Source organism: Protopterus annectens, chromosome 1.part0 (assembly GCF_019279795.1).
Source record: "Protopterus annectens isolate FY-2018-M chromosome 1.part0, PAN1.0, whole genome shotgun sequence".
Taxonomy (NCBI): domain Eukaryota; kingdom Metazoa; phylum Chordata; order Ceratodontiformes; family Protopteridae; genus Protopterus; species Protopterus annectens.
The window spans coordinates 121,648,350-121,675,213 of NC_056725.1; the positions used below are offsets into that span (position 1 = coordinate 121,648,350).

At 41.6% G+C, this 26,864-nt stretch overlaps 1 protein-coding gene across 2 annotated transcripts in view; it reads left to right on the forward strand.

Annotated features, from left to right (window-relative positions):
- Window positions 1-587: 587 nt before the first annotated feature.
- The window catches only part of ESR1 (estrogen receptor 1), a 1,085,149-nt gene continuing 1,058,872 nt past the window's right edge, over window positions 588-26,864 (forward strand). The window contains exon 1 of one of the 2 annotated variants that reach the window (XM_044088946.1): window positions 588-1,270. In XM_044088946.1, the coding sequence (XP_043944881.1) occupies window positions 825-1,270 (446 nt within the window). In that variant the 5' untranslated portion in view covers window positions 588-824. The remainder of the gene's footprint in view (window positions 1,271-26,864) is intronic. The other variant, XM_044088885.1, reaches the window with a different exon arrangement.

The window sequence follows — 26,864 nt, forward strand, 5'->3', positions numbered from 1 at the left end:
TGCAGCAGAAACAAAGTGTTGTTTCAGTCAACTGTTTTGTGTGTTATCAGGTTGCCTTATTACAACTCATTGAAAAATGCAGGGTGTGGAAGAACATTTTTTTCCCAAAAGTCAGTGCCTTGTGTGTGTGTGTGTGTGTGTGTGTGTGTGTGTGTGTGTGTGTGTGTGTGTGTGTGTGTGTGTGCGCTTGTGTGTGTGTGTGTGTATACGTGTGTGTGTTGTGTGTGTGTGCATGCGTATGTGTGCATGTGTGTGTGTGCATGTGTGCATGTGCGTGTGTGCATGTGTGTGCGTGTGTGTGCGTGTGTGTGTGTGTGTGTGTGTGTGTGTGTGTGTGTGTGTGTGTTTGTGTGTGTGTGTACGTGTGTGTGCATGCGCTAGAACAAAGACACCATGAAAATATTCTAGATGCAATGAATGAAAGAGTTAAATGAAGTACAAATGATAGCTTGGTTACTTTAGGTGAAACATTCATTTGGTGCGTATCCAAAAACTAGTTGTGCCTGAAGCAGTACTGCAGCCAATACCAGAGGAGGGAAGCAGTGGCTGGCCCTCCGCCAGTACCTTTGTAATGCATATTAGCCACACTGAGGAGTACTAGCTGCTAACTCTTCGTCCTTGCACTCTGTTTGCTCATATCTTCCTCCTCCTCCTCACTCTGAACAGGGAAACCAGTCCAACTTGGATAATGAAATGCGTGGAAGCAAACCATGATTACTAAGGATTCTCACATCTGGATTTGCTTTTGTTACAGGTTGCCTAGGAAGTGCTGATAACCACAGGTAGCAGAGACGGACAATGCCGCTGACCCCTTCCTGGTAGTTATGGCTGTGCCACTTCATAGTAAGATGACTGGAGTTGCCCTTCTGCAGCAGATGCAGGCAAATGAGCTTGAGATGTTTAACAGTTCTTCCATGAAGGTCCAGCTAGAACGACCTCTGAATGACATGTACCTGGAAAGCAGCCGGACAGGGCCTTTCACTTATCCAGAGAGTACTTATGAACTTACATCTGTACCAGCAACAGGACCGATATATAATTCACCTGGTGTCAGCTATGGTAATAGTAATGAATCGCATGGGTCAAGCAATCTCGGAGGGCTACATTCCCTGAACAGTATGCCAGCAAGCCCATTAGTGTTTTTACAGTCAGCACCACAGCTGTCTCCCTTTGTCCATCACCATCACCACAGCCAACAAGTGTCCTACTACCTAGAAAATGAGCAAAGCAACTATGGGGTGAATGATGCAGCTCCTGTGGCTTTTTTCAGGTAAGCAAAAACCTTTATTTTTCAAAGTGGAATGATGAATGATGGGTAAAATACATGTTAGCGAATCGGTGCATTTGTAAATGCTGAAAATACTAAAGTAAAGTAAATAATATTCTGCACAAAACCCAGAGGTACTACGATGTCATTGTTCCAAGTAGATTTGTATCCCATCCATATTTATCAAGTTATCCAAACCCTATACTTAGACTGAACATAAGAGATGTTCTAAGAAATGGTTCTGATGGTGACACAGTTCTGCTACATTTGAAGTTGCTGTATGATTTAAAGTAATATTTGTTCTGCCAGGCTGCATAACTTAAAAGTTGCCTTTTAGATGAATCATTGCCTTGTATTAGAGAAAGAGCAATGCTGTTTATTCATTCTAGAAAGGCTTGCTGCTACTACAACTAAACAAAAAGCAAATGTGCATTTTGCTGGAGTTCTGACGAATAATCCATATTACAAAACTATCTTTTATATCTTGTTGGAAAATCTTTTAGCATGCACCTTACATGTGACAAAGGGAGGTGTTGGACTATTGGTTAGCTATCTGAATTAGTTAAATACTCTGGAAAGGTTTTATGTAATTACTTCTTCATTAATAATTGTACTAGAACTGTAGGTGGTACAAATCTGAATATGCAGAACAAAATGAAACTTTCATAAAATATTCCTTCTGAACTTTCACTGACTTCAGGAAGATATTTTCTATAGCCATAATCTATAGCCATAGGAATTCATGCAACCCTACTTAAAAGTAAGTGATCTCATTAATATTTTTATTCATAAAGGGAGCTGTAAAACAAGACTCATAAATAAATGCAATGTTGAAGTAAAGTGCCATATTACAGGTTTCCTAGTATGAAGAAACTGATGGAGTCAATAAAGCAAATGGGTAATGTGATAATAAGGATATAATGTCACCCTGTTCAAGAAGCACCTCAGTATCGGATGCTTGAGAGGCAAATGTATGTAAGGATTCAGTGCAGAGGAAAATGCATTCAGTTTGTGGGACATTCTGTGCTGCATCGGAATAGTCTTTACATTCGACAGTATTGAAGAAGGTATCCATGCAATTTATTTTTATATTTATATTTGTTTTCTGGAGTAGAGCACTGATCTCCATGGACCCTTTTCAGACTCGGCCTGGGAGCGCTGTCATGTTAACTGACTTGCTCAGAGTCACAAAATTAGGCAACAAATTACTTTTATTTTTAATAAAGCCAGGAACAGGTTACTTTTCTTCTCATATTTTATTTATAATGGTCTCAAGGCTACATGTATGATGCAAATATCTTAATCCCATCATGGCTATACCATATAAACATTTGAACAATGTCCGGATTACTTTTTAAAAAAAAAATGATTTTCTGTATTAAAATCATGGAATTACAACAGTGCATGATGGAAAAGCATGCCTATGCAGAACATGATGTAAAAATATAATAAATGTAATATATTGGGGAAAATTAAAGTAGATTTCAGTGAATTTTTGTGAATAAAAGCTGTGAGTTTTGTAACAGTCATGTAAGAAGCATATCCTTTACTGGTAGAAAAAAATATGCTGCCTCGGTGAGGTGTACACATCTGATGTTTAGTAGGTCTGAGCAGTTAGTAGAGTTCTTATTATACAGAAGGCATGTCTGACTTTATAAAACAGGCTATATACCTCCTACCTAAACTACATGTGTCTTTTGCTATTACAAACCAGATCAAAATTTAAAAATATACAGCATTTCACTTATTTTCCTTTCTTTCTTTGTACTTTGTTATTCCTTCTACCCCTCTCTTATTTGTATAATCATTTACACAAATACACACACACACACACACACACACACACACACACACACACACACACACACACACACACACACACACACACAAAACTAAAACAAAACAGGGCAAAAGTGAACATGGCAGTGCATGTGTGTGTGTGTGTGTGTGTGTGTGTGTGTGTCTTCATAAGAGTTTATGAAACACTGTGGTAATTTCTTAAAGAGATTGTTAAGATGTACTTGTGATTTAACTCTGTAGTGCTTGCCTTGTCTGCAGAGAAAATGGATCTTTTGCTGTTATTGAGCATGCCAGAATTAAATCCTTTGCTAGCTTGTAGTTTTTAATGAAGTGTCAGACTTACTGTAATATTTTAAACCCAGTCCTTCAACTTTCCTCATTCTATTATCTATAACACTGATAAGAAATGGTCACGAGCCAGCGGTAATGAACAAAGTCATTCACTGCTAGACTTCTTCAAGATTAAAAAATAACTTTTGCCGAGTAAAAAAAAAACTCCTTAAGCAGTAGCAATAAAATGATTAGATGCTGCTAGTTTCAAAGTTTTGCCAAGATATTCATTATACTTTAAATATTTCTTCACTTTGCAGCTATTTAATTTTTTAAAAACGTAGTACAAGTTATTCTTACTGAGTTATGTAGAACATACAGCTATTTTCTGTTGTGTACGTTTGTTGCTAAATGCAATAACTTTTGTCTTCTCACACTTCTGTAGATGTCATTATTAGCACAGTTCTAGTTAAGTTTCTGTACAGAAGGGTTAGTTCATTTAATGAAATGATGCTTTAGGTAAACTCATTGTTTACGGTACACTGCCATATACAATGTAACTACTAGAAACAATGTTTCCATGTGTTGCACTAGTAACATACAATAAGCATGACTGCGTAACTGTCTTGCGCTATTGAATCAACAATGTTAGATGCGTTATTGCAGGGGTAGGAAATGGAGAGGGATTTACACATGTAGTCAGAGAAAATGTGACACTTCTGAAGCAGTTTGCTTCAAGTTCTAATTCAAGGTACTGTAGATGAAAATAAATTCCAGTAGCCATTGAAACAGCTAATACAAAACCCAGACATGTATGTGATAATCCACATATGTAGTTGAGCAAACTGACTGTTTGTTGATGTTTTGTGATTTAAAATGAACAATGGATTTTTTTTCTTGTACAGGATAATTAAAATTGCACTTCTGAAACAGAACATATTCTGCCCTAAGCTGCACCATTTCCTGAATTATATAGTATATGTCTTTCGATATGTGATCCAGTGAGGTTTGTTTAGTAGGTCGGTGTGTATTTTCCTACCTGACCACTTCTATTTAAGTCATGTATGGTCTGCTACTTACTTCCTAAAATGTATCAGTTGTGGGGAGAAGAAAGGATCGAATATGAGCAGACTGTCCTAGTGATCAGTATATCCAGCTTTACAATATATCACTAGGACACCACCACCATTACATTTCCTACCATCCCATTTAACTGGTGTTGGATACCTAGTGATAATAAAAAAACATATATAGAGAAAGATGACAAGCCTTCTGCCTCCCTCATTTTATCTTTTTAGCCCTTTTTATTCACATTTGACATCATTTGCCTTATCAGAACATTACAATTCCATTAAAGGAAAATCTTTTTAATGCTGTAGATTAATCTCTTGTGGGAAATGGGTGTAGAAAACCATTGTTGAAAGCCAGAGATGTTGTTTAAAATGAAACTACATTTTGTAATAAAGTAACCAACGATAACTGTACAGTATCACTGTACCTGGCTCTGCAGGTGTTACTCTTATGCCTGATACTAGAAGATAAGATCTCTGTTCCTTCTGCACTAGCATCAGGCACTTGAAAGCACCCTGCAATAATGATGCTATAGTACAACATGGGAAAAGGTGCTACACTCCTGGGCAGCCTTTCCTTAGATGACAAATTAAACTGAGGCCCCAGCTGCCTAAGTCTGGTGGTAGTTTATGTAGATGTGAGTGTATGACAAAAATTGTGTCATTTTTACTTTAGCCATATAAAAATTATATTATGCACCTATGTCTAGCATGAAAAAGATACTTTGGAATGCTGTTATACCATGAGAAAAAGTAGCTGTCAATATCCTACAACAAAGAAAATGAAAATAAAAAAATAAAATTACAGTACATTTACATACGCAAACCCACACTAATGACACAACATTTGTAAGCCTTTCAAAATGTAAACTGATTTTCCTTCATAATATATAACCACCTAAGTATCCTGTATACCTTCCTCCAGTAGTGTCTGTCAAGTTCTTTTGGTTCAGAGCAGCCAGAAGAAAATTTATTTTTAGATCTAGTAGAGTCACAGCAGGGCTAGCCACCTGGCAGTGTAAACCTTGGCTCTAAATGATTGTCAGTGTTGAAGTGACATCCCAATCCCATGTGCAAAAATGGGGAAAAAGGGGTCGTGGATGGATGGATGGACAGCCCAATGATCCCATGGTGACTTAAAACATTTCTTTAACCATTGAGTGGCCTTCCACATTATGCACAAAGTTTCACCTTATTACAATCTTTTCAAGATACCTAACATAAAGGGATAAAAAAAGATATACATTGTAGTTTTACATGGTTGAGCCATATTCCACTGTAACATAGCCTTTTATTTGACAGTTTATGGCACAGATTGAATTCAACACTCGCTTTGTTAGTGACTAACCATAAAATTCTCATGCAGATAAAAACCTTGCAAATGGGTAGTTTATCCTATACTGCAGCCCTTTCTTGTCAATAGTTTAATCTATGATTTATCTGTTAAACAATGAATTATTTTCTCATAAACTGAACAATCTACTCAGAAACCTCCAAGTCTATTAATTGCCTCACATCCAAAATATGTATATTCCTGATGCATATAGTTAATATTATTGCTGTCACCTTTTCCACTGCTTCTCCAAAAATGCTGACTAATCCCTGGGAAAGTGACTGATAATCAACGTGTCTATCTCTGGGAGAAGTTATGGGCTTTGACAACATTTTACTGCTCCCTGACAGAGTCTGGAAAGCAGCAATAATATCCCACAGGCACATGGGGGGGGGGTTGTCTTCGATGGAAATGTTCATGGACACGTGATTGCATCATTGCACCTATAACCCTCAGGTGATCTGTTAAAGTATACAAAACATACCTGAGGTTAAGAGTGATTGGCATAATGGTTAAGGTGTTTACCTTACACACAAGAGGTACGGAATTTGGTTTTCACTAAGGGAAATTGACTAGGCTTAAAATGGCCCACAAGGGCAGCTTGCTAGTGCTTATTTATGAACCTATGATTGAGATGCCCCTTCTCCTTATCCTCCACCCCTGAATATGGATAATTGCTCCATCAACCCTGGCCCCAATTTGGCAGCCCATTCCAGTTCAAAAGCTGGTTGGTCTGTTAAGGGATAAGAGAGACACCAGTACTAGCTGTCATCCTGGAGATGGGGGGGGGGGGGTGAAACAAAAATAATCTAAGTAATCTGTTCAGATGTGGTGTGTCCTTTTACACAAATAAGCTAAAATAAGCATCAAGAAGACAAAACAGAGAACAAGAGAAAAAAATTGGGTAATGTACAATGTCTCAGACAGGATTTAACTTATAATATAATAAAACAAGGCTATGTAGACAGTGCTATAGAAGTGGAATATACTGTAATGACAAACTGTGGCAAAGTCTGTTTACAAGCATTATTCTCTTTAACTACTGGATGCACTGTAATAAAAACTGGTAGCAACCACACTTTGGCAATTATATACACTATTTAACCATTGCGTACATCTTACTATCCCACCCTTTACCAAATTTACCCTAAAGGGTACTTAGTTATTCTTAAATGCTGCTTGTTAAATCCAGTTGGGCAGAATCCATTTACCCTGAAGGTCTGTGCAAATTCTCTTTACAATGGAGGTTGAAGAAGAAATGCAGATATACAAAATCACCTGGCAAAAAGTCTACAATAATAAAACTAATTTCTATGTCCACAAAAGTGAGGAAATGTGTTAGAATATATATAAAATACTGCAGCAATGAAGAAAACAGGTGCATCTGTCAATTAAGGCAAACTTAAAGAAATCCATGTATATATATATATATATATATATATATATATATATATATATATATATAGTATTTACATCAAGACAGACAGATGACATAAGACAAAAAGAGGCATTTCAATATGTATATTATACATCTAATACCTATCCAAATACACAACACTGTTGTATACAAAGGATAGTTAGTTAATGCAAGCAAAATGTAAATATACAAAGCATGAAAAGTAGTCGTGAAAAAGCGGTAAGGAATATGCCACAGAGTAGGCTGGTGTACGTGGTTTTAGAGGGAAATTCATGCTCAAAAAACAAGGCAGTAAAACTTGTGGGGAACTAATGTTAACTGTTCAGTAGGCATAATAGGAAGGGCAGATAGGTGAAGAGGAGGGGCAGTGAAATTACAAAGCACTTGTTAAAGAAAAGGATAGTGATGATACAGTCAGGAGATCTGGAGCAAGTGAATATAGCTGACGTGCCATGAGAGCGAATGACATGATGTGCGGCAGAAAATGAGAAACATAAGCATGTGGCATGAACTGGAGTGGGATGGAAGTTCAACACAAGAGGAATTCATGAATAATGATTGCAAAGTAAGGCATGTAAAAATTAAACAGTTCAATTCATTTTGCAGTTCTGCATTAGGGCCAGCCACCTGGCAGTGTAAACCTTAGCTCTAGATGATTGTCACTGTTGAAGTTACACTGTGACCCCATGTGCAAAAATGGGAAAAAGGGGTAGTGAATGGATGGATGGAGTTAATTCTGCAGTTCCAGTATTTGTTTCTGGCTAGGTGATAATATAATATAACATAATGTAATATAATATAATATAATATAATATAATAAAATATAACAATACGGCATAATTTTGAATCCTTGCCTTGAGGCAAGTTTATTCCACTGTGTTGCTATATAGGATCATAGGAGCATAGCAGGTTACTAGGCTAATGACCCTAGGGCACTTATAAACCTAGCCAAGTTAACCCTTGCACAAGAGTGTCTGTTACAGGTAGACACTAAATTAACATCTATTACCCATATCTAAGAGTGGAACCCATGGGGTGAATTTACTTTTTCCAAACCAGTCATCTAAATTATGCTTAAATAGGGTGAATGAGGTGCTTGGTTTAACATAGATTGGAAGTCTGTTCCAGAGTTGAGGTAACCTCTACAAGATTAATCTGTCCCTCCAGCAAGTTCTATTGATGTCACATACAAGGTTAAGGTCCCTTGAGCATGTGACACGTGTACTGTTTGACTTACACAGATCCATAGTTCATTCTGTTTGCCATTGGTAGATGAACTGAAGTGCTAAGGAGAGATCAATATGGACTAGAAGGGTACGTGTGATCAGTGTCTTGGATAAAGAAAGACATTTGTGGAGTATATGAGCTCTGAACCTCTGTTAGCTAGAAAATATTCAGGTAGTTAAGAAGTGATGGCCAAGTAAGCTTGTTTAGGGCTTTACAAGAACAAAATATGCAGTCATGATGTAGCAAACGTATTATACATAAAGCATACATCTGATGTTGTAAATCTTTGTTCGTACATTACAGACAGGACCTCGGTTCCATCCTCGGAACCAATATGGCCATTTTCCAGCTCACGCAAGCCAAAAACTCTCAGCTAAGAACCTACCCACAATGTCCATCTCCTAGATACTCCAGATCTCATTTGCCACATTCCTAGTCAGACGTGTTAGCCATCTCTCTCAAAGCTAAGTAGTAAATTGTTGTTTTTCTTCTGTTGCTGTTCTTTTTGGATTTTTCCCAGTAAGGGGCCGCCACAGAGGAACTCCAGTCCGCTAATGATTGGCAGTAGATTTTTTATCAAATGCCAAGGTGCCAGCTCGATGCCCAACCTTCAATGAAGGCACGTTGTTTTTCTTCTAAATTACTAAATTTTTCGTCAAGTTAGCCTTTTCTCACTGTCACCTATAACCTAGGCCTATTTCCTACCCTTTTTCTTGGTAATTTAATTTTTTAGCCTTTTTGTTACTGTCCCTCTCTCGTGTCTGTGACAGGCCTTCCCTTTTTACTAGTGGTATTCCTTAACATAACATCACTGGTATTTTCTTCCTTATGTTTCCTATAGGATAGCATTGTTTCCTTACCATGTCAGGCAAAGCTAAGTTGGGTTTTAAACAGTGTGACAAGTGTGGACGTAAGATGCCTTACTCAGATACACATGTCCGTTGTGTCTACTGTTTGGGCGTGGATCATATTAAAGCTGATTATGACATTTGTGCTAGTTTTAGTAATTGGACACTAGCAGAACACAAGAATTAACTTATTTTAAAAGGTTTACTCAAGACACCTTTCTCGGAGGCTCTGTCTGGGTCAGTCACTTGGTTCTTGCATCTCCGTCAGTTATGGAACCAAGTCAGCTCTGTGCTTCACCAGTGCCATCAGCACAGACCTCCTCGGCACCAGGATCTGTGTCCTCTCCCTCAGTGCTGACCATGGTATTCACTCCTATTTTGGTTCCAACCACAGCACCACTGACTTCAGTGCCATCCTTGGTTCCCACATTGGCTCCGATGACTGTACATGCCTCAGCACCATCCCCGTCCACGGTGCCAACAGTCTCCTTGGCTCCATGGTCTCCGATGACTGTACATGCCTTGGCACCATCCCAGTCCATGCTGCTGACAATTTCCTCAGCTCCATGGGCTCTAATGACTGTACATGCCTCGGCACCATCCCCGTTCACAGTGCCGACAGATTCTTTGGCTCCATGGACTTCGATGACTGTACATGCCTTGGCACCATCCCCGGCCATGGTGCCAACAATTTCTTTGGCTCCATCGGCTCCAAAATTTGAATACCTGCCAAAGACAAGATATTCTCCAACTTATGAACCTTTCTTGGGGTAGAGGTTTAGTCCCTTTCTAGAAAGACCTGATTCCCCTTTAGCAGCCTCCTTTAGATCCACTAGGAGTTTTTCTGAACTAGACCTAGTGTGGGTTGTGGACCAGCTTCTGGTAGCTAGGGGATTGCCCATTCCAGCTAGATCTTCTGTCCCTCCTGGCTCAGAATCTTTTACCTCATCTTCCCCTGCTTATCCTCCTCCAGCACCCACCCTGTTCCCAGTACCGATGTCCACTTTGGTACATACTGTCTCAGCTCTGACAGTAATGTCTCCGCAGTCGGCACCGACCACCCTTGCTGCATCGGCTACAATGGAGCTGATGCTATCTCAGAACGGTTCTTGGACCGTCCGTACCTTGGTACCTAATCCGGTGCCTATTTTCTTGTTGGCACCATCTATGTCCATGGCTCTGACTGCTTCCCGTTCTCTGGGAACCCCTCAACTGGAGGTGGGCTTGAGTGGGCCTGCTGTACAGGTGATGGAAAGGGTCCTTCATTCCGAAGGCTCACAGCCAGCAACTAGGACACCAGTATCAGAAACCTCCACTAGCATGCTCCTCTCCTAACCCACTATGTTGGGTCCCCGAGAATGGAGTCACAAGAAACCCCATGTAAAGGGAACCCCTTCTCCAGAGTCCTCCTCAGAAGATCTCACTGGAGAGCCACCCCAGAAGAAATGGTGCAAGAGGAAGCACCTTGACTCCCCAGAGGAATCTATCACAGAAGACACTGATTGTGATGAGGGAGAATGGTCCCCACATTCTCCCCCAGATGACGTTCATTCAGAGACATTCTCGAACTCCTCAAACAGCAGGGGGAATAGAAGTCCTCTAACCCTTATTCTGAGGAATCAGTGTTTCTGCCTTTTTTAAACATTCACAAGTCTGTGAGGACATGAACTTAAAGTTCTTGGTATTAGAACAGGTGACACCAGATTTGAGAGGTGGCAACTGGAAAGCCAGGCTCGAATACCATGAATTATTGTGGCAACTTAAATTAGACTCAGGGAGGGCTCCTGGGTTGAATGATAACATCAGTATTAGTAGTGTTTTGAAACTCAGAATGGCCCGGTTATAGTAGACAAACTCTTCATGATTATATGTTAGTGTTGTAAACTTGATTAATCTGAGGGGAAAGTTTTGCATGGCTGTTAGGACATTCTGACAAGGGCATTTTTTCCACTCTTGTCTTTAAGGTTAACAGCATGCTAGATTTTAATGATGTTACTTATAGACATAGAGGTGTCACTTGGATTTTGAAGATTTTTTGCTCATTACTCATTGCCTCACTTTACATCATTCACCCACCATTTTGGACAGTTGTATTGTATATGACAGGATCTAACTTTAAATGAGGGTGGGGGTAGAAGGGTCATGTGATGCACGTAGAACTATTTAAGGATTGTAAATGAAATTACAAATTTTTACTTCTGAAGAAGCTCGGTATTGACCGAGCAAAAGCGCTTAAGATTATTGTTTTTCTTGTTCTCAACCAGTGTTTTTTAAACTGTCATTCGACCACATTAAAGTGTTTTGGAATATTTTTACCAGTTTATACTTCCTTTGTGTTATCCGGGTCCTGCGGCTTTTGGGCAATATTTTATTCTTGGTTGGACTTTTTTCATTTTACCGAGAGGTTGAGAAGTATGATTGAGCAGCAAGACTGTAAATACAGTGTGCTATACTTACATTCAATAGAAATGTTTACCAGGTATCTCCTGAGCACATGTATGTATGCATATATTCAGCTTGAAGGCAAAAAACTAATCAAAACAGCCAGGTAAATAGGTTGTGCAAGTTGTGCATGTGTGTTATATCAGTGTCAGTGCATACAACAGACATATATGTGTACAGCTACAGGTGGTTGCATTACCCTGACACTGATGTGGGTACTGGAGTAGGCATGATTATCAGGTATTAATCAGAGAAGTGTCCACCTGTGTTATGACCTTCTGTTCATGCCTACCACTACCAGCCATATCAACACCTATATACAGTGGATATCACAAGTGCACACACTCTTGTTGGAATGCCAGATTTGCATGCTGTATGACAATCAGACCACAAAAGATCATTTCATAATGTTTCTCATCTTGAATGTAATCCCTAACCTGCCCAATTCTATTGCTATACAATCAAATATGTTTCTAGGAAGGTGAGCAACTATTGCCAAGTGAAGATGTGCCATGATGGTAGAGTCCAGGCCAAGATAGATGAATGCTGAAACCATCTCAAGGGGTGCATACACAAGTTTAAGGCTGTGCACGCTCATTCACCTGGCTTACTGTACTGAGTATGATTCCCACATGTTTTCACAGACCAGATTGTTATGTTTTCAATTGAATTGTACAGGCTATAGGTCACACTACAGGTGGGAATTGTTATGAAATGAGTTATTGTGGTGTCATATTCCAATTACACAAATACCAGGTAGTGTATCACGGGTGTGTAACCTTTATATCTACTGTAGCTATATGGACACAGCAGTAACTGACCTGTATATCCAGCCTCCACCAAGGTAGAGTAATCCCCTTTAGTGGACAGCAGCTGTCACCACACTGTATAAAGTAATGGCAGTGGGAGGTGGTCACCAGCCGTGTATGGTATACACATCAAAATGATATAAGCCACACATGATATGATCCTGACACACACAAACAGTTGCCAGCATTAGAACTCCTGCCTACCTAGGTATTCCAACTATAGTGCTATGCAGTTATCAGATGCACCACAGAGTTTATATATTTCCACCTCTTCCAAAGGTACTTCTGAGGTGGATGACATCAACAGGTCTATTATATTAGAGTGAAGGGAAGTGTAATGGGTAGTACACAGGTCAAAAATGGTATGAGCCAGACAGTACATGATTTACACACACATACTTGCCAGTATTGGGATGACAACTCCTGCCTATCTGGGTATTCCTACTTTAGTGCTATGCAGTTATGAAACATGCCACAGAGCTTATACATTTGCAACTCAACCAAATGTACTTCGGAGGTGGATGACATCAACAGTTCTACTAAATTGGAGTGAAGAGAAGTGTAAAGGGTGGTACACAGGTCAAATATGGCATGAGCCTGACAGTACATGATTCACACTCACATACATACACACACACATTTGCCAGTATTGGGATTAGAACTCCTGCCTATCCAGGTATTCCTACATTAGTGCGGTACAGTAATGAGATGCACCACAGAGATTATACGTGTCCAACTCAACCAAAGGTACTTCTGAGGTGGATGACATCAACAGATCTACTAAATTGGAGTGAAAGGAAGTGTAAAGGGTAGTACTCAGGTAAAAAATGGTACAAGACAGACAGCATATGATTCACACACATGCACCTGTCAGTAATGGGATTAGAACTCCTGCCTATCTAAGTATGTCTACTATAGTGTTACATAGTTACTGCATGTGCTACAGAGCTTATTGAACTTTCACATGGCCAAAGCTGCTGATAACTGCACAGCTGTGGTAAAGTATTACAGGTGGCAGACAGTCTGCCTTCTTTTCCACCTGTACATCATGCTTGTTCTTTCTGTCTTGCACTTCAGCTAGCATTATGGCTTGGCTCTAAACCAGGTTATTGTATCATGAAGTGTGGCACACCTGTGAGCTGTCAGCAGTACTCATTCATCACAGATGTCACCCCAGTACTTCTTGAAGGGCGGTTGTCTGTGCTTTCACCCAGTGACCTGGTGCACATGTCCATTCTGGGGCACTGTTGCAACTACTGCATGTACACAGACAACCCCCCCCCTAAACTCCAAACACTCAGCCCTGTGAGGGTTACCCATATATCACACAATGTGGACATATGCACTCTCCAGCAAATAATGGACTAGCAGGTCAAGAGGATAAGATCAACACCTGCACCACACTATGTGGAACACGTAGCTCACCATGACACCTACTTTGACAGCCATGACATACAGTGAAAAACCACATACCCACCTTTCCTGAGGCACGTAATGGACATCTACCTAAACAGCACAGACCAGCAAGGCAGACACCCACTCAGACATCATCACATCGCACATGCCAAGGGACACATATTTAACCTACAGTGTGCCGTCAACATAAGCCCCTAAGGTTTCCAGCTTGCACAATACAGTGCTCATGGGTAACTCAATACTGAGGCACACAAATCCCACTCACTAGGTTGAATATGGAGCATGTAACAGCCAAATATCAATCACAAGCCATCATCTAACACATGACGCAGCCAGTCATGTCACTCCACAACAACTATGAGTATCACTCTATATCCATGTGGATGTGAATGAACTGGGACACACCTCCCTGGACTACATGACAGGATACATGGTTGAACTTTCTGACTATGCAGTTCAGGCAGGTGTGACAGTAGTCCTGGGCAGTGTACCGCTGTCACCCAGAATGCTGCTGCAGTACCATGAGCAGATGGTTGATGGCAACATTGGCTTACATGTTATGTGTCATTCTCAGGGGATCCAGGACTTCTCTGCCTGGGATGGCATGATTGCGAGAACCCAATGACTTGCCATGGATGTCCTACATCTGTCACCGCTGGGTTGCCAGGTACTTGCTATGTGTCTTTGCCACCCCTATGGTACCTTATTAGGCAGTGTTCCTAATGTTATTACCACCATAACAGCTACACATGTATGCAATCAGAGGGCCATTCTGCTCAACAGTAGACATCTAACTGTCAGGATGCAGTCAATCATAGCAGTGGTTGGAGTGGAGGATACATGGCTGCTGTAGTGGAGAGGTGGTTCACAGCAGCAGACGGCAGACCTGCAGTATCAGGCTATGACACGTTCCACAGCTGTCAGCCCCCAAACATGGACCACATCACACCTCCACAGGTGATGTCTCCATATTCATTATAGATAGGAACACCTCCAGACTAGCATCCCATCATAATGCATTGGAGATATTTCTGGTACAACCACCTTGGGGTAATGGTGCTATCCAGACCATAGCCTGCTATGAGTCCACATCTATGCCCCTAGATTGTCAATGCACATTCCTCAACACCCTGCCATCTCTGACGGTCCAATGCAACACTGACATAGTACGAGTCTTCAACTACCTCTCCTTCACCTGGGGAATGTAGCCAATCACCAGTACAGTGGCCCAGCACTTCTGGGATTCATCATTTCCATTGCCCTAGACAAGCTTATACTGACCTATGGTAGAGGATGCAACAACCATGGCCTGTGTTGACCACTTAAATATGGGACCATTTCTCATCCCCAGATGTCAATCCCTGCATGGTGAGATGCACAGAGGCTGTAATCAACATGGAACTCAACATGTCAGCCACACCCCCCACAAAGATAACCACCTGGCAAAAGCTCTCCAAAGCTGACTTTACAACCATGAAGACAGGGGTGGATGTCTTCACTGCACCCATGGCAATGGGATGTAGCTGCATGACTGTGGGATCATACACATAGGTACTGTACAAACAGGTACATGAATGCATGGCACAAGCCAGAGCCAACAGAGCCCAGACACTGTCCTACAAACACTGGGAGACAATGTGATGATCCCCTGCCATTACTGAAGTGTACATCAGAAAGAGGACACTGCTGCAGGGAAAGGTGGTGTCCCATGACTGTTGAACTCCCTTATTAGCCTCAAACACAACTTTGGATCCCTCATGGAGTCCCCGACAGGCATCTATGGCAGCAGAGATGCAACAGACACTGAAGACAGACACAACAGCTGTGATAGTTACATCAATAACCTCCACAGCAGAGCATTAAACACAAGTGCTGCAAGTTACTGCACAAAGCTAATACTTATCCTGAGACAACAGATATTGGCCACAGTTTTGGCAACACATTCAGTGCCAGCTTTACCCCTCTCTCCCCCCACAAGTGAAGTGCTGAGTGAATGTGTTCTCACATGCTGTATCCCATGTCCGTTCTAGGCATCTGTGTGTCACCAGGATGTGGTCCTGCAGCAAGGCCACAGGGTATGGCAGTGTGATGACACATCCACCATGTCATAGACAGGGTACGGTATGTGCACAGTAATTCCCGGTCTGTAACACAGTGATTGCATATGCCTCACAGATTATAGGGCTGAGGGTTGTACATAGGTACATGTTGATGTACATCTGTTGTAGAATGGAGAATGGTACATGTTCTGGTTTAGACACACCTCCAATTGCTAATAACCACAGCCACTGGGGATATTTATCAACCAAACACACTGGGATTACTACACACACACACACACACACACACACACACACACACACACACACACACACACACACACACACACACACACACACACACACTTGCCAGTACTGAGATCCATAGGTTCATAGGTGTGTAGTAAGTAAATGGGCCTGGAGACTCTACAAGGCTAGCCCACGGAAATACCTCAGCATCAGGCCACATGACAATAGTCCCCAGTGTGGCTCAGGGGTATAACCACTGGAGTGGTCCCCAGGAGTGGGTATTGTATTCCCCATACACTCATCCAGGTTTCCATTGTGGGTGACCAGTGATGTGCACTGCTTCCCATGTATGTGATCTATATTCCATAACATGGACAGTGTCTGGGTTATGCACATGTCCCACATGCATGTTCTTTGATGTGTGGAAGTGTGCTTGAGGTCTCTGGGGCATGTTGTGTGGACAGATTGGTATCTTCTGATGTAGCATTCCTGACCTAATTTAGTGAGACCTGGCTTGTAACTGAGGTCATGATTGCACCTACATTGACAGTATGATATGGGTATTCAGTGGAGTTAGTGGTGTCTGTCCCTACAGGGCATGTGTATAAGGCATGGTATTCCCTTTGTGGGGTACGTTTGCAGACTCTACAGTTGTTGCAGGCGTCCAGTGGCGAACATTGCAAAAGGGCCACTGTACACATTTATTGGGCTACTGAGGGGGTGGAACAGGGTGCCATGTCCTTTTACCTGCTGGATAACACACACTGAGTCAGGAGATGTAAAAGTGCTTTCTGATGTCAGTGGCACTGTTGTGGTCAGCAGGCATGTAGTTCACTGCTATCACACTGTGGGTACTATCTGTGAGGCAATATGCAGGGGAACTACCAATATAGTGGTTGTTGCCTAGCCAAATGTGTTTGTGTATGATACGTGGATGGAGAGTGGTCTCTGAGTAATAGAAGAGTTGCCTATATTGTTCACTAATCTATAGTGTCACATTTAGGGCTTTGGATTGTCTACACCAACTTCTCCGGTGTTTGACATCTGTTGGCATTGTAATGTGGACATTGTGATATATACTAGGTCTTCAACATAATAATTTAGCAAAACCCACCCCCCAATGGATCCTGTTATTACACAGTCACACCAACCCCCACACATGATACTGATAACACATAAACACATGCCAGTACTGAGATTCAAACTCCTACCTAGCTATGTATTGTTACCACAGTGTACCACATTTATCACACATGCCACAGAGCTTATAGGATGGAAGTTGTGCCAAGGTACTTCTAAGCTGAGGAACATCACCAGCCCTTGTAAATACTTGTATTGGGTGATGTAGTGGGTGAGAGATTCAAAAAAAATATTTTACCCTACACACACATTTACATCTGCCAGGGGTGGGGTTCGGACCATTATGTTACACATTTACCACATCCACCCCTGATCTTACATGGTTTAGGATTGGCAACAGGTACTTCTAAGGTGCATGATATCTGCAGGACTGCTAAAGTCAGGCACTGAGATGTGTACTGGTTGTAAATGGGGCCAAAGTCTTTGATGTACGGACATACATATGTTGACATATGTACACACACAAACACTTGCCAGGGATGAGATTCAAACCCATACCTTTGTAATTATTGTTACTACATTGTTCTGCATTTATCACATGCAGCATGGAGCTTACATGTTGGAGAGCTGTGCCACTGTATCTTTGAAGGTGAGTGACATCAGCAGCAGTGCTAAAGGAGGACTAAGGGAAGTGTTGTAAGTGTGAATGACCACAAAATCAGGTCTCTACAAGGATACAAACACTCTGTCACACAAACACTAAAATTTACACAGCTGCTAGGATCAGGATTGGAACTCTTACCTAACTAGTTTGCTACATTATAGTATTACAGAATTATCACATGCACCACAGAGCTTATATGTGGGAGAACTGTCCAAGGTATCTTTGAAGGTGAGTGACATCAGCAGCAGTGCTAAAGGAGGGGAAAGGGAAGTGTTGTAAATGTGAATGACCACAAAACCAGGTCTCTACAAGGATACACACATTCTCTCATGCACACACTCACATTTACACAGTTGCCAAGATCAGGATTGGAACTCCTACCTAACTAGTTTGCTATACTATAGCATTACATAGTTATTGCAAGTGCTATGGAGCTTATATGCTGGTGGGCTGTACAAAGCTATCTTTGAAGGTGAGTGACATCAGCTGCGGAGCTGAAAGCAGGGGAACAGAAGATTTACTGAGTGTGAATGGCCTCAACCACATTCATCTAGAAACATATGCACACACACTCACAAACAACTTTATATTTGACAGGACTGAGATCGCAACTGCTACATGGATACCTATTTGTACTGTAGTGTTACACAGTTATCACAAGTACCACTGAGACTATAGGGCTGAGGGCTAACCAAAGGTATTTCTACAGTGAGTGACATCAGCACATCATGTGATATAGGCCAATGGGATGTGTAGCAGGTGGGACAGGCCTCATAATGGGATTCTCTTTCTGTCTTTCTCTTCCCCCCGTGTCTGTGTATGTTTGACATATTATATTATGTTTGCCTTAGATATGTGTGTGTGTATTCCTACCCAATATGTGTGTGCACAGACAGCTGAGAAAAACCAATAACTGTAGTCCGCTGTGTTGTGAGATGGGCTTCATTTTTCTAAGTGTAGGAGCATGCCCAGTATGATCTTCTGTATTGAGTGTGTGCATCCATTCCAGGGAGGGTTGGACTCCAGTTCAGGGTTTTGTGTGCTACAGCTACACCTAGCAAACTGTTTCTGCAGGACATCTGTAGATATTTTGCCAATATGGAGACACAATGGGCTTAACATACAGGGGATACTGTAACTATTGCTGTCTGTGCTGCTTGTGTGACATGTTCGGTTGTAGCATAGATATTCTGACATATGCACTGTTTTACACTGTGATGTGTCATGTCATCGACTACTAACAGTTATCATTCTTTGCTCACAGTTATTTACCGGGAAATATGAGATGAATGCAGCTGAGACCAATATTCTGAGGCATATAGGCTACACATTCTGGCACACGCCTGCCATTGTGGAGGGGTAGCTAAAGACAATAGATTGCTGGTTCTGCATAAATGGTGCAGCACCTTGTTAGTATGCTGGCTGGGGTTCCCCTCAATGTGCTTTTCTCAACTTCATGGAATGGCCATATACTGCTGGGGCCATACCTCTCAGCTGTACAGATACACCCAGGTTACCCAGAGGCAGGACTCATATATCTGGTCAGTTTATCTTCACATTGTGGTTTACAAGCGGTTTTGTGGCTATTCATTCATGGGTTTGCAGTCAGAAGTAGTATGGGCAGACATTAGAGTTTCAGACTTCAAACACTCCATGACATCCATGCGTCTACACCCCCCTCTGATAGTCTCTCCTGCACCTAACATTATGTAAGCAATATCTCAGAGGTATCCCTATAGTTGGGCTTTTATCCCAGTAGTATTTATGGCCTGATCCACAGCCCTTGCAGTAGGACATGGGGAGGCATGCTACTGGCATTTGTCAACATAGTCTTGCATTTGTTTTCTGTTTATTGTTAAATTGTTAGTTGGGACCCCCTGACATTCCATACACTGGCACTATGGGTGAGGCATTGGCCTTTGCCAGAGGACTGTAGGCCATTTGAGTGTGCTGCAGGCCATCTGTTACTGCATTTCTACATGGGATTATGGGTGGGGGTTGTACACCTGCAGACTTTAACATTTTAAATGTCTGTACTGGTATTTTGGTTACTCTGTTGACTTCCATTTCATATTGTATTGTGACCTATCATGCAGACAGGAGGCATATCAGTAGACTACACATGTTAGATCTTAATAGCATATATTTCAGTTTCAGACTTCTTACCCTTCAGAACTGGAATGCAACTGCTAGACCTGTTGTAGTATGTCTGTGTAGGTCTGATGGGGGCTGTTCACCATTGTCATCATTTGGGGGCCTTAGGCCAGCCTTTCTTCATGGTCATCTACACCTGTCCTGCTGGGTGAGGATGGTGGTGGATATGTGACTCTCATTGACATCCATGTGTGTGACATATTGACACCCACAGTTCTTTGGGCCATCACATGTACTACAGTGGGGGATGTCATCTTGTGTAGTGCTGCCTAGTATGTTGATATCAGTATTTGTTATGAATTTCCTGCTGTCCCATATAGCTGTCTGCTGCTATCCCATTCAGCCACCCAATTCCCTTGCATGCTTGCATCCATATCATACATACAAGTATGAGAACATACTACTCCATTCAGTAATTGATAGGAAGAGCAACTTACCTTGTTGCTGGGCCAGTATTGAGGACAGTGCTGGAGGGATGACTATGTTGGATGCACATAATACACTCCCTGTACATGGTAAAGCTCAGGTAGTGTCATGTTTGGCATCCCTTTTACTGTCTGTACAAGTCAGAGAGAGGTATCAGTCCCTGGGTCCATACAGTGTTAATGTGTGTGCTATGCGTTGCCTCTTTGCCAAGTCCTGGGCATACTGTGCATGCCTCCTTCTGCCTACAGGGGCAGGCTCAGGATGTTCCTCCTCCGAGTATCTCTGTGCCTGTGCTGGCCTTGGCAATGGTGGGGGGTGGGTAGTGTGGCCCTGCCCCATGCGGTTCCTGCTGCAGCTGTTTCCCCAGGATCATATTGTGTAGCATGGCACATACTATGAACATTTGTGTACATGTAGCTGGAGAGTACTGCAAGGCTCCACCGGATATGTCAAGGCAGCAGAACCATGAGTTGAGCATCCCAAACACATGCTCTACAATGATCCTGGTTTGTGCGTGTGCCTCATTATGGTGTTCTTTGTTTGGGTGTGTGTGCATTTCTGATGGGTGTCATAAGCCATGGCTCCAGTGCATAGCCAGCATCCCCCACTAGATGGCCATATGGGATGTCCTCCCTGGAAAACACCTGATACAGCTGTGAGCAATGCCAGATGTGGGAGTTGTGATAGCTTCCAGGGCTGCCAGCACACACATGCATGATAATGCCCTGGGCATCACACATGACCTGACAGATGATAGAGGGGAAGCCCTTGCGGTTTATGTAGACCCTGCTCCACTCAAAGGGTGATGCTTTGATGTGGATGTGTGTGCAGTATATATCACCAACTACTTCAGGGTATTCTGCTATATGGTGGAAGAGAGTAGAGGGTGAAGAGTTTGTGGGAAAAAACAGTCTCTAGGGTGTTTGCATAGTTTATATTAGTGTGCTGGGCTTCTGCATGTGTAATTGGCTGATTCTGATACATTCTACATGCCAGCTATGCTAGTTCTTCTTGATTGCCTTCCTACTACTGTTTCCCCTTCCCACGTCCTCCCTATTTAAGCCCCGAGGTGCGCCGCGCATACCCGGTGCTCAAATGTAAACAGTTCTGCTATTTCTTCTGTTTTTTTTTTTAATTTTTTTTTTTTTAGGCCCGCTGCACACTGCACACACCCATTTAGCTAATGTGAGCTCTTTTAAGCAGAAATGCCCTCCCTGGACTCGAACAGGCTCTGCATTTCATGGAATAAGACATTATAGTCTCAGACACACACCCTTCCTTAGCTGTGCTTAGCTAAGGGCAAACAGGGGCCACAGAGCTCCACTGAGCCTATAGCAAGCATTACACACCCCCTTAAGAAGTCATTCAGCTCTTATACTTGCACTGTTGTATTGCTGCACCTACACGGCTAGGTGCAAGCTGACACTTTGAGGAAATGTGTGATTCAGTATAGCTCCCCTTATTTGCATACCCCAGTGTGTGCATCTTTAGTTACTGCACTTAGATGGACCCTTTCCCCTTGACAACCAGTGCCCCCTCATATTGTTTACATTCTGCATGCCATTGACTATAATAGCAAAATATAGAATTATCTTAAAATTGACTTTTCTAACATTTTTTTTTTTTGATTTTCGGCAAGATACCGTTTGCACGCTGCTGCCCTAAGCTTAAACTGCTGTGATTGGCCAAAAAAAAAAAGTTTAATTTAAAAAAATATATATATATTTATTAATGCCAATGGCCAAGGCCATTGGCATGTGTGTTTGACTGTAATACATGCTTTCCACGAGCTGTCCTGCCTCCGTTTGCTCAGATGCAGAAATGTATTCAGTTATTAATTGAATACGTTTCTGCTCTGACACTGTTCCTGCAAGGATTCTGACCAGCATCGTGGATCACAGAATCACCTCATTTGCATGTTTTTTACCAGCAAATGAGGTGATTTGCATCCCAGATGGCTTTCTGTGCAGGAACAGTGTAGGATCTCCTGCATGGAAAATGGCCGCCGAGCTATCCAGGAAAGTGCCGTTTTCACATGCATGAGCGACCCTACACTGTTCCTTCACAGAAAACAGCCGTTCCTGAATCCCGGGGATAATCTGAGGAAAAGGTAACAAATGAATATTGTGGAAAAGCTATCTATTCATAAGGGGGCAAACGTGATAGGCTAATAAAGCTATAGATAGCAAGCTGTCATTGTCATCAAATGAACAGTTCATCTCAGTGTTCAGGAAGGAAGAGAACAGATATGTACCAGCATGTACCAGAAGTACCCCTGTTACAGAGTTTGATTTCAGTCTTTTCACAGAAGACAAGATCCAGGATGAGCTCCAAAACTGAATGCGCAAAAACAATGAATCTTGGTTGAATTCACATTCTCAACTACATGATACAAAGACTGCCCCTGTCACTGTCTGATCATTTTAGCAAATCACTTAGCAATGATTGTCCTGAAGAGAACAGAATGCCAGATGTAAATCTTTACAGAGCTAAGAGCAGGACAGAGACTGGAAACTATTAACATGTTACGTTGGTCACATTTTGGGGGGGGGCTGAACTCACTGTTGAAGGAAACCATTTTAAAATGTCTAAAAGCTGAAAAGACACGGGACCAAAAGCGGAATTGTTTTTGGTAGAAGGTAATAACAGGCGTATGTTACCTTTAACTAAGTAACTAGGATGGGAGACAAGAATATGTTTTAGATGGTTTACTATGGTTAGGTCATAGTGGGTTCAGTTGAACCCACTTCAAGTCGAAGTCCGGAGGCCGAACAGCAACAATGTCGAACCCAACATCGTCAAAGTACGAATGTCGCCCCAATCTTGACCCATGTTAAAGCCTTTCCAAGGTCGAAGTCGAGTCATATTTCGACAGTGGGAATTCAACATTGTCATTTTCACTGACATGGGTCGATGATCCCATCATTCGATGGGGTCCGGTTCGACCTTACCATAGTAAGCTGTTTTAGACATAGCCTCTTTAAACTTTAGCAAATCATGTGATATAATATCATAAAATGTTAGTGGATAAACTGTCCAGACTGGAATGAAAAAGGAAATTATTATTTTTTTTCTTTTTTACAAATGTCATAAATATATGGAGCAAGACTAATAAAGAGAAGATGAAGCAGGACACTTTGAGGAAAAACAGAGGAATTGCTGGACAGATTACAACTTTGAAATGATGAAAAATATGAGCTCATTAATCTTGGAAATGAAGTCCAGAAAAGGAAGACACAGATGAAGGGTAAATCATGGCAAACTCAAATGTAGAAAAAGATCTAAGGAGTCTGACTTTAAGCTCAAATACACAGCTTCCTCCAAAAAACAGGGGCTCATTCAGGCAGAGAGTATTGTTTTATCAAAGTTGCTTTCCCTTTCAAGTTCAATAAAGTGAGGGGATAAACAGATACTTGGTTTTGTGGAAAAAAAATATTTGATTTTTTTTCTGAGCTGCAGTGATCATGGGGTGACTGTAATGAGTAGAAAGGAGAGTGGGGGTGTGCCACCATACATTTGATGGGTGATAAACTTGTCTTATGCATAAAACATTACTTTTTAATAAATGCCCATAGTGGAACTTCATATTGCATTTTGTTTGATTGCAGGAAAATCACTGATTTCTTATATGACTCCCAAAGGATAAGTAACCAATACAAGACCATACCAGGAGAGGCAGGCTGGATACTGTGATATCTAGGGAGAGGTATTAAAGTTATCTCCTTTACAGGCCGCAGATATGTCCACATTTAGGATATAATGTCAAGTTCTAGAGATCTTACCTTTTTTTGATTATTCTGGCCTCTGCCCATGCTGCTGCTACAGTGGAAGGAGCATTGAATCTATGTTTTATTTACTGTATTTGTTTACTGAGAATTCCCAAATGGGCCATTAAGACACGTTTTCAGTGGAGCTCCTAGGAAAAATGCTCCACAAAAAAGTATAAAAGAAATAATACAGCCCAGAGAAGAGTTTAGACATATGTATATAGCAACAATAAGACTCAACAACAAAACATTACACCTGAGGAAAAAAAATAGCCAAATCGCACTGCAGAGTTTTCCAGAGCAGAAATTTCTTGGAGTACATGATAAAAAATAAATATTATTAGCTATATTATATAGCACAAAATTAGTTGAAATACAGATGTCCAAGAAATACATGATGTACAGGAAAGAAAGGCAGTAAAAGGTAACTGAAATGCAATTATCCTAGAGTATATTATGTGCAGGAAAGGGGCGGCCACAGTAATGCAGTGGTTAGCATTGCCACCTCACAGCAAGAGGTTCTCTGGTTCAATTCTTGGCTGGGGTGCCGTCTGTGCAGAGTCTGCATGTCCTACCTGTGGTTTTGTGGGTTTCCTCCAGATGCTCCGGTTTCATCCCAAAGACATGCAGTAGGTGGATTGGACACTCTAAATTGGCCCTAGATGTGAGTGTGTGCATGTGTGTGTGCCTTCTGTGGAAAGTAGGGTGCTGGGCTGGCAACTCGACACCATAAAACTCCACTGCCAATCATGAGCGGACAGATGATCTGCTGTGGTGACCCCTAACCAGGAAAAGCCGAAAGAAGAAGATATTATGTGCAGGAAAGGAAAAGAAAAAGAAAAAAACAGTTATACTACTTGGGTAACTGTGCAATGGTGCTAAAGAAAGCTGGGCTCATTTAGCCAGGAGAAGAGCAGGAACAGAGCCTGGAATCTATCAGGTGATGTTGTAGTTTAAAGGATTTAAAGTTAGTCATTTGTTTAGAGAAACAGCACTAGAGTTTCACAGTTTTGCTACAATGGAGGAGTACAAGGAATTGCCTGAAGCATTGTTAGATGTATTTATAGAGAGTAGTGGTTTGTCACCAGAGTGAACAGATCCAGTTGGGGAACACTTCTGGAATATGTTATTTAGGCTCAGGAATATTTCTGTTTTGTAAAGAAGTTTGGATGGCCAGTTTTTGAGAATGATATTGAGTGGTTTCCCTTTGGCCAGTAATGGTGTTTAAATGGTAGGCAGTGGTAAGATTTATATGATATACTGGGTGCAAATTTTGAAACATTCTAAAGATAGCTGCTGAAGCCGTTGCCTTCCCTATCTGCATCATAATTAATCATGCAATCCAAGAAGGCTATGCACCCCAACTCTGGAAAAATGCCTTTATTATTCTCATACACAAAGGGGCAAAAATAATATTCCAAACGTCCGACCTATCGCCATCCTATCTCCCATCTCTAAACTACTTGAAAAGTGTACCCACCTACAACCTCTTCCCTATCTTATAGACAACAACCTGCTAACTCCCACACAACATGTCTGTGGTGGTTGTTTTGAAAGGGGTAAATATCATAAGTTTAGTTTTGGATGAATTGAGTGCCACCTGGCCACAGCACTACCACTGTTCTCCTCTCCTTCCTCAAAATTGTTAACAAAGCCCGCGACTCTGGCTGTATCATCTCTACACTCCTGCTAGATCTCTCAAAGGTCTTCGACACCATCTCTCACAACCTTCTCCTAACTAAGCTCTCAAATCTAAATCTATCCCTCCCATCTCTCAAATGGTTTACCAGCTACCTCTCTAATAGGCAACAAGAGGTAAAATGGAAAAAAGCCACCTCTTCTTCCTCAACATCTCTACAGGTGTACCACAGAGTTCCATACTACGTCCTCTTCTGTTCAATATCTTTATAAATTATTTCCACCATTCCATCCCCAGTGCAAAACTCATCCAATAGGCAGATGATTCAACTATCATCTGTTCTGCCACCTCCATCCCCTCCCTCATAAAGCTAACCCAGGATGCTTTCTCCATCACTGAAAGTGGATGCTTGACAAACAACTGACACTCAATTCATCTAAAACTAAACTTATATTTACCCCTTTCAAAACAACCACCATAGACAAAAACTCATTCTCTATCACTATTCAGAACAATACTTCCCTCGAATTAGTATCTCATGCCAAACTATTAGGTGTCCTCATTGATGACCAGCTTAAGTCTGATACTCATCTGCAAATAAACATCAAAAAAACTCACCAGAAACTTGGTATGCTCTATCGCCACAATTGCTACCTCACTTCCTCTACCAAGTACACTCTCTCTATCACATACCTCACCCCTTCTCGCCTATATGGTGTCCCACTCCTTACTAACATACAATCCTCCATTAAGACAAAACTCTCTTCCTGTTATAATAAAATTGCCAAGTTTGCCGTAGGCCACAAATCCTCCACCCATCACTGCATTGCCCTTCATAAACTAAACTGGTTAGAGCTTCCCAACTATCTCACCTACATTCAACTCATCCATGCTCACAGATTCATCTTCATGCCCTCCCTCTGCCCCTCCCTTTCCTTTGCCTTTAA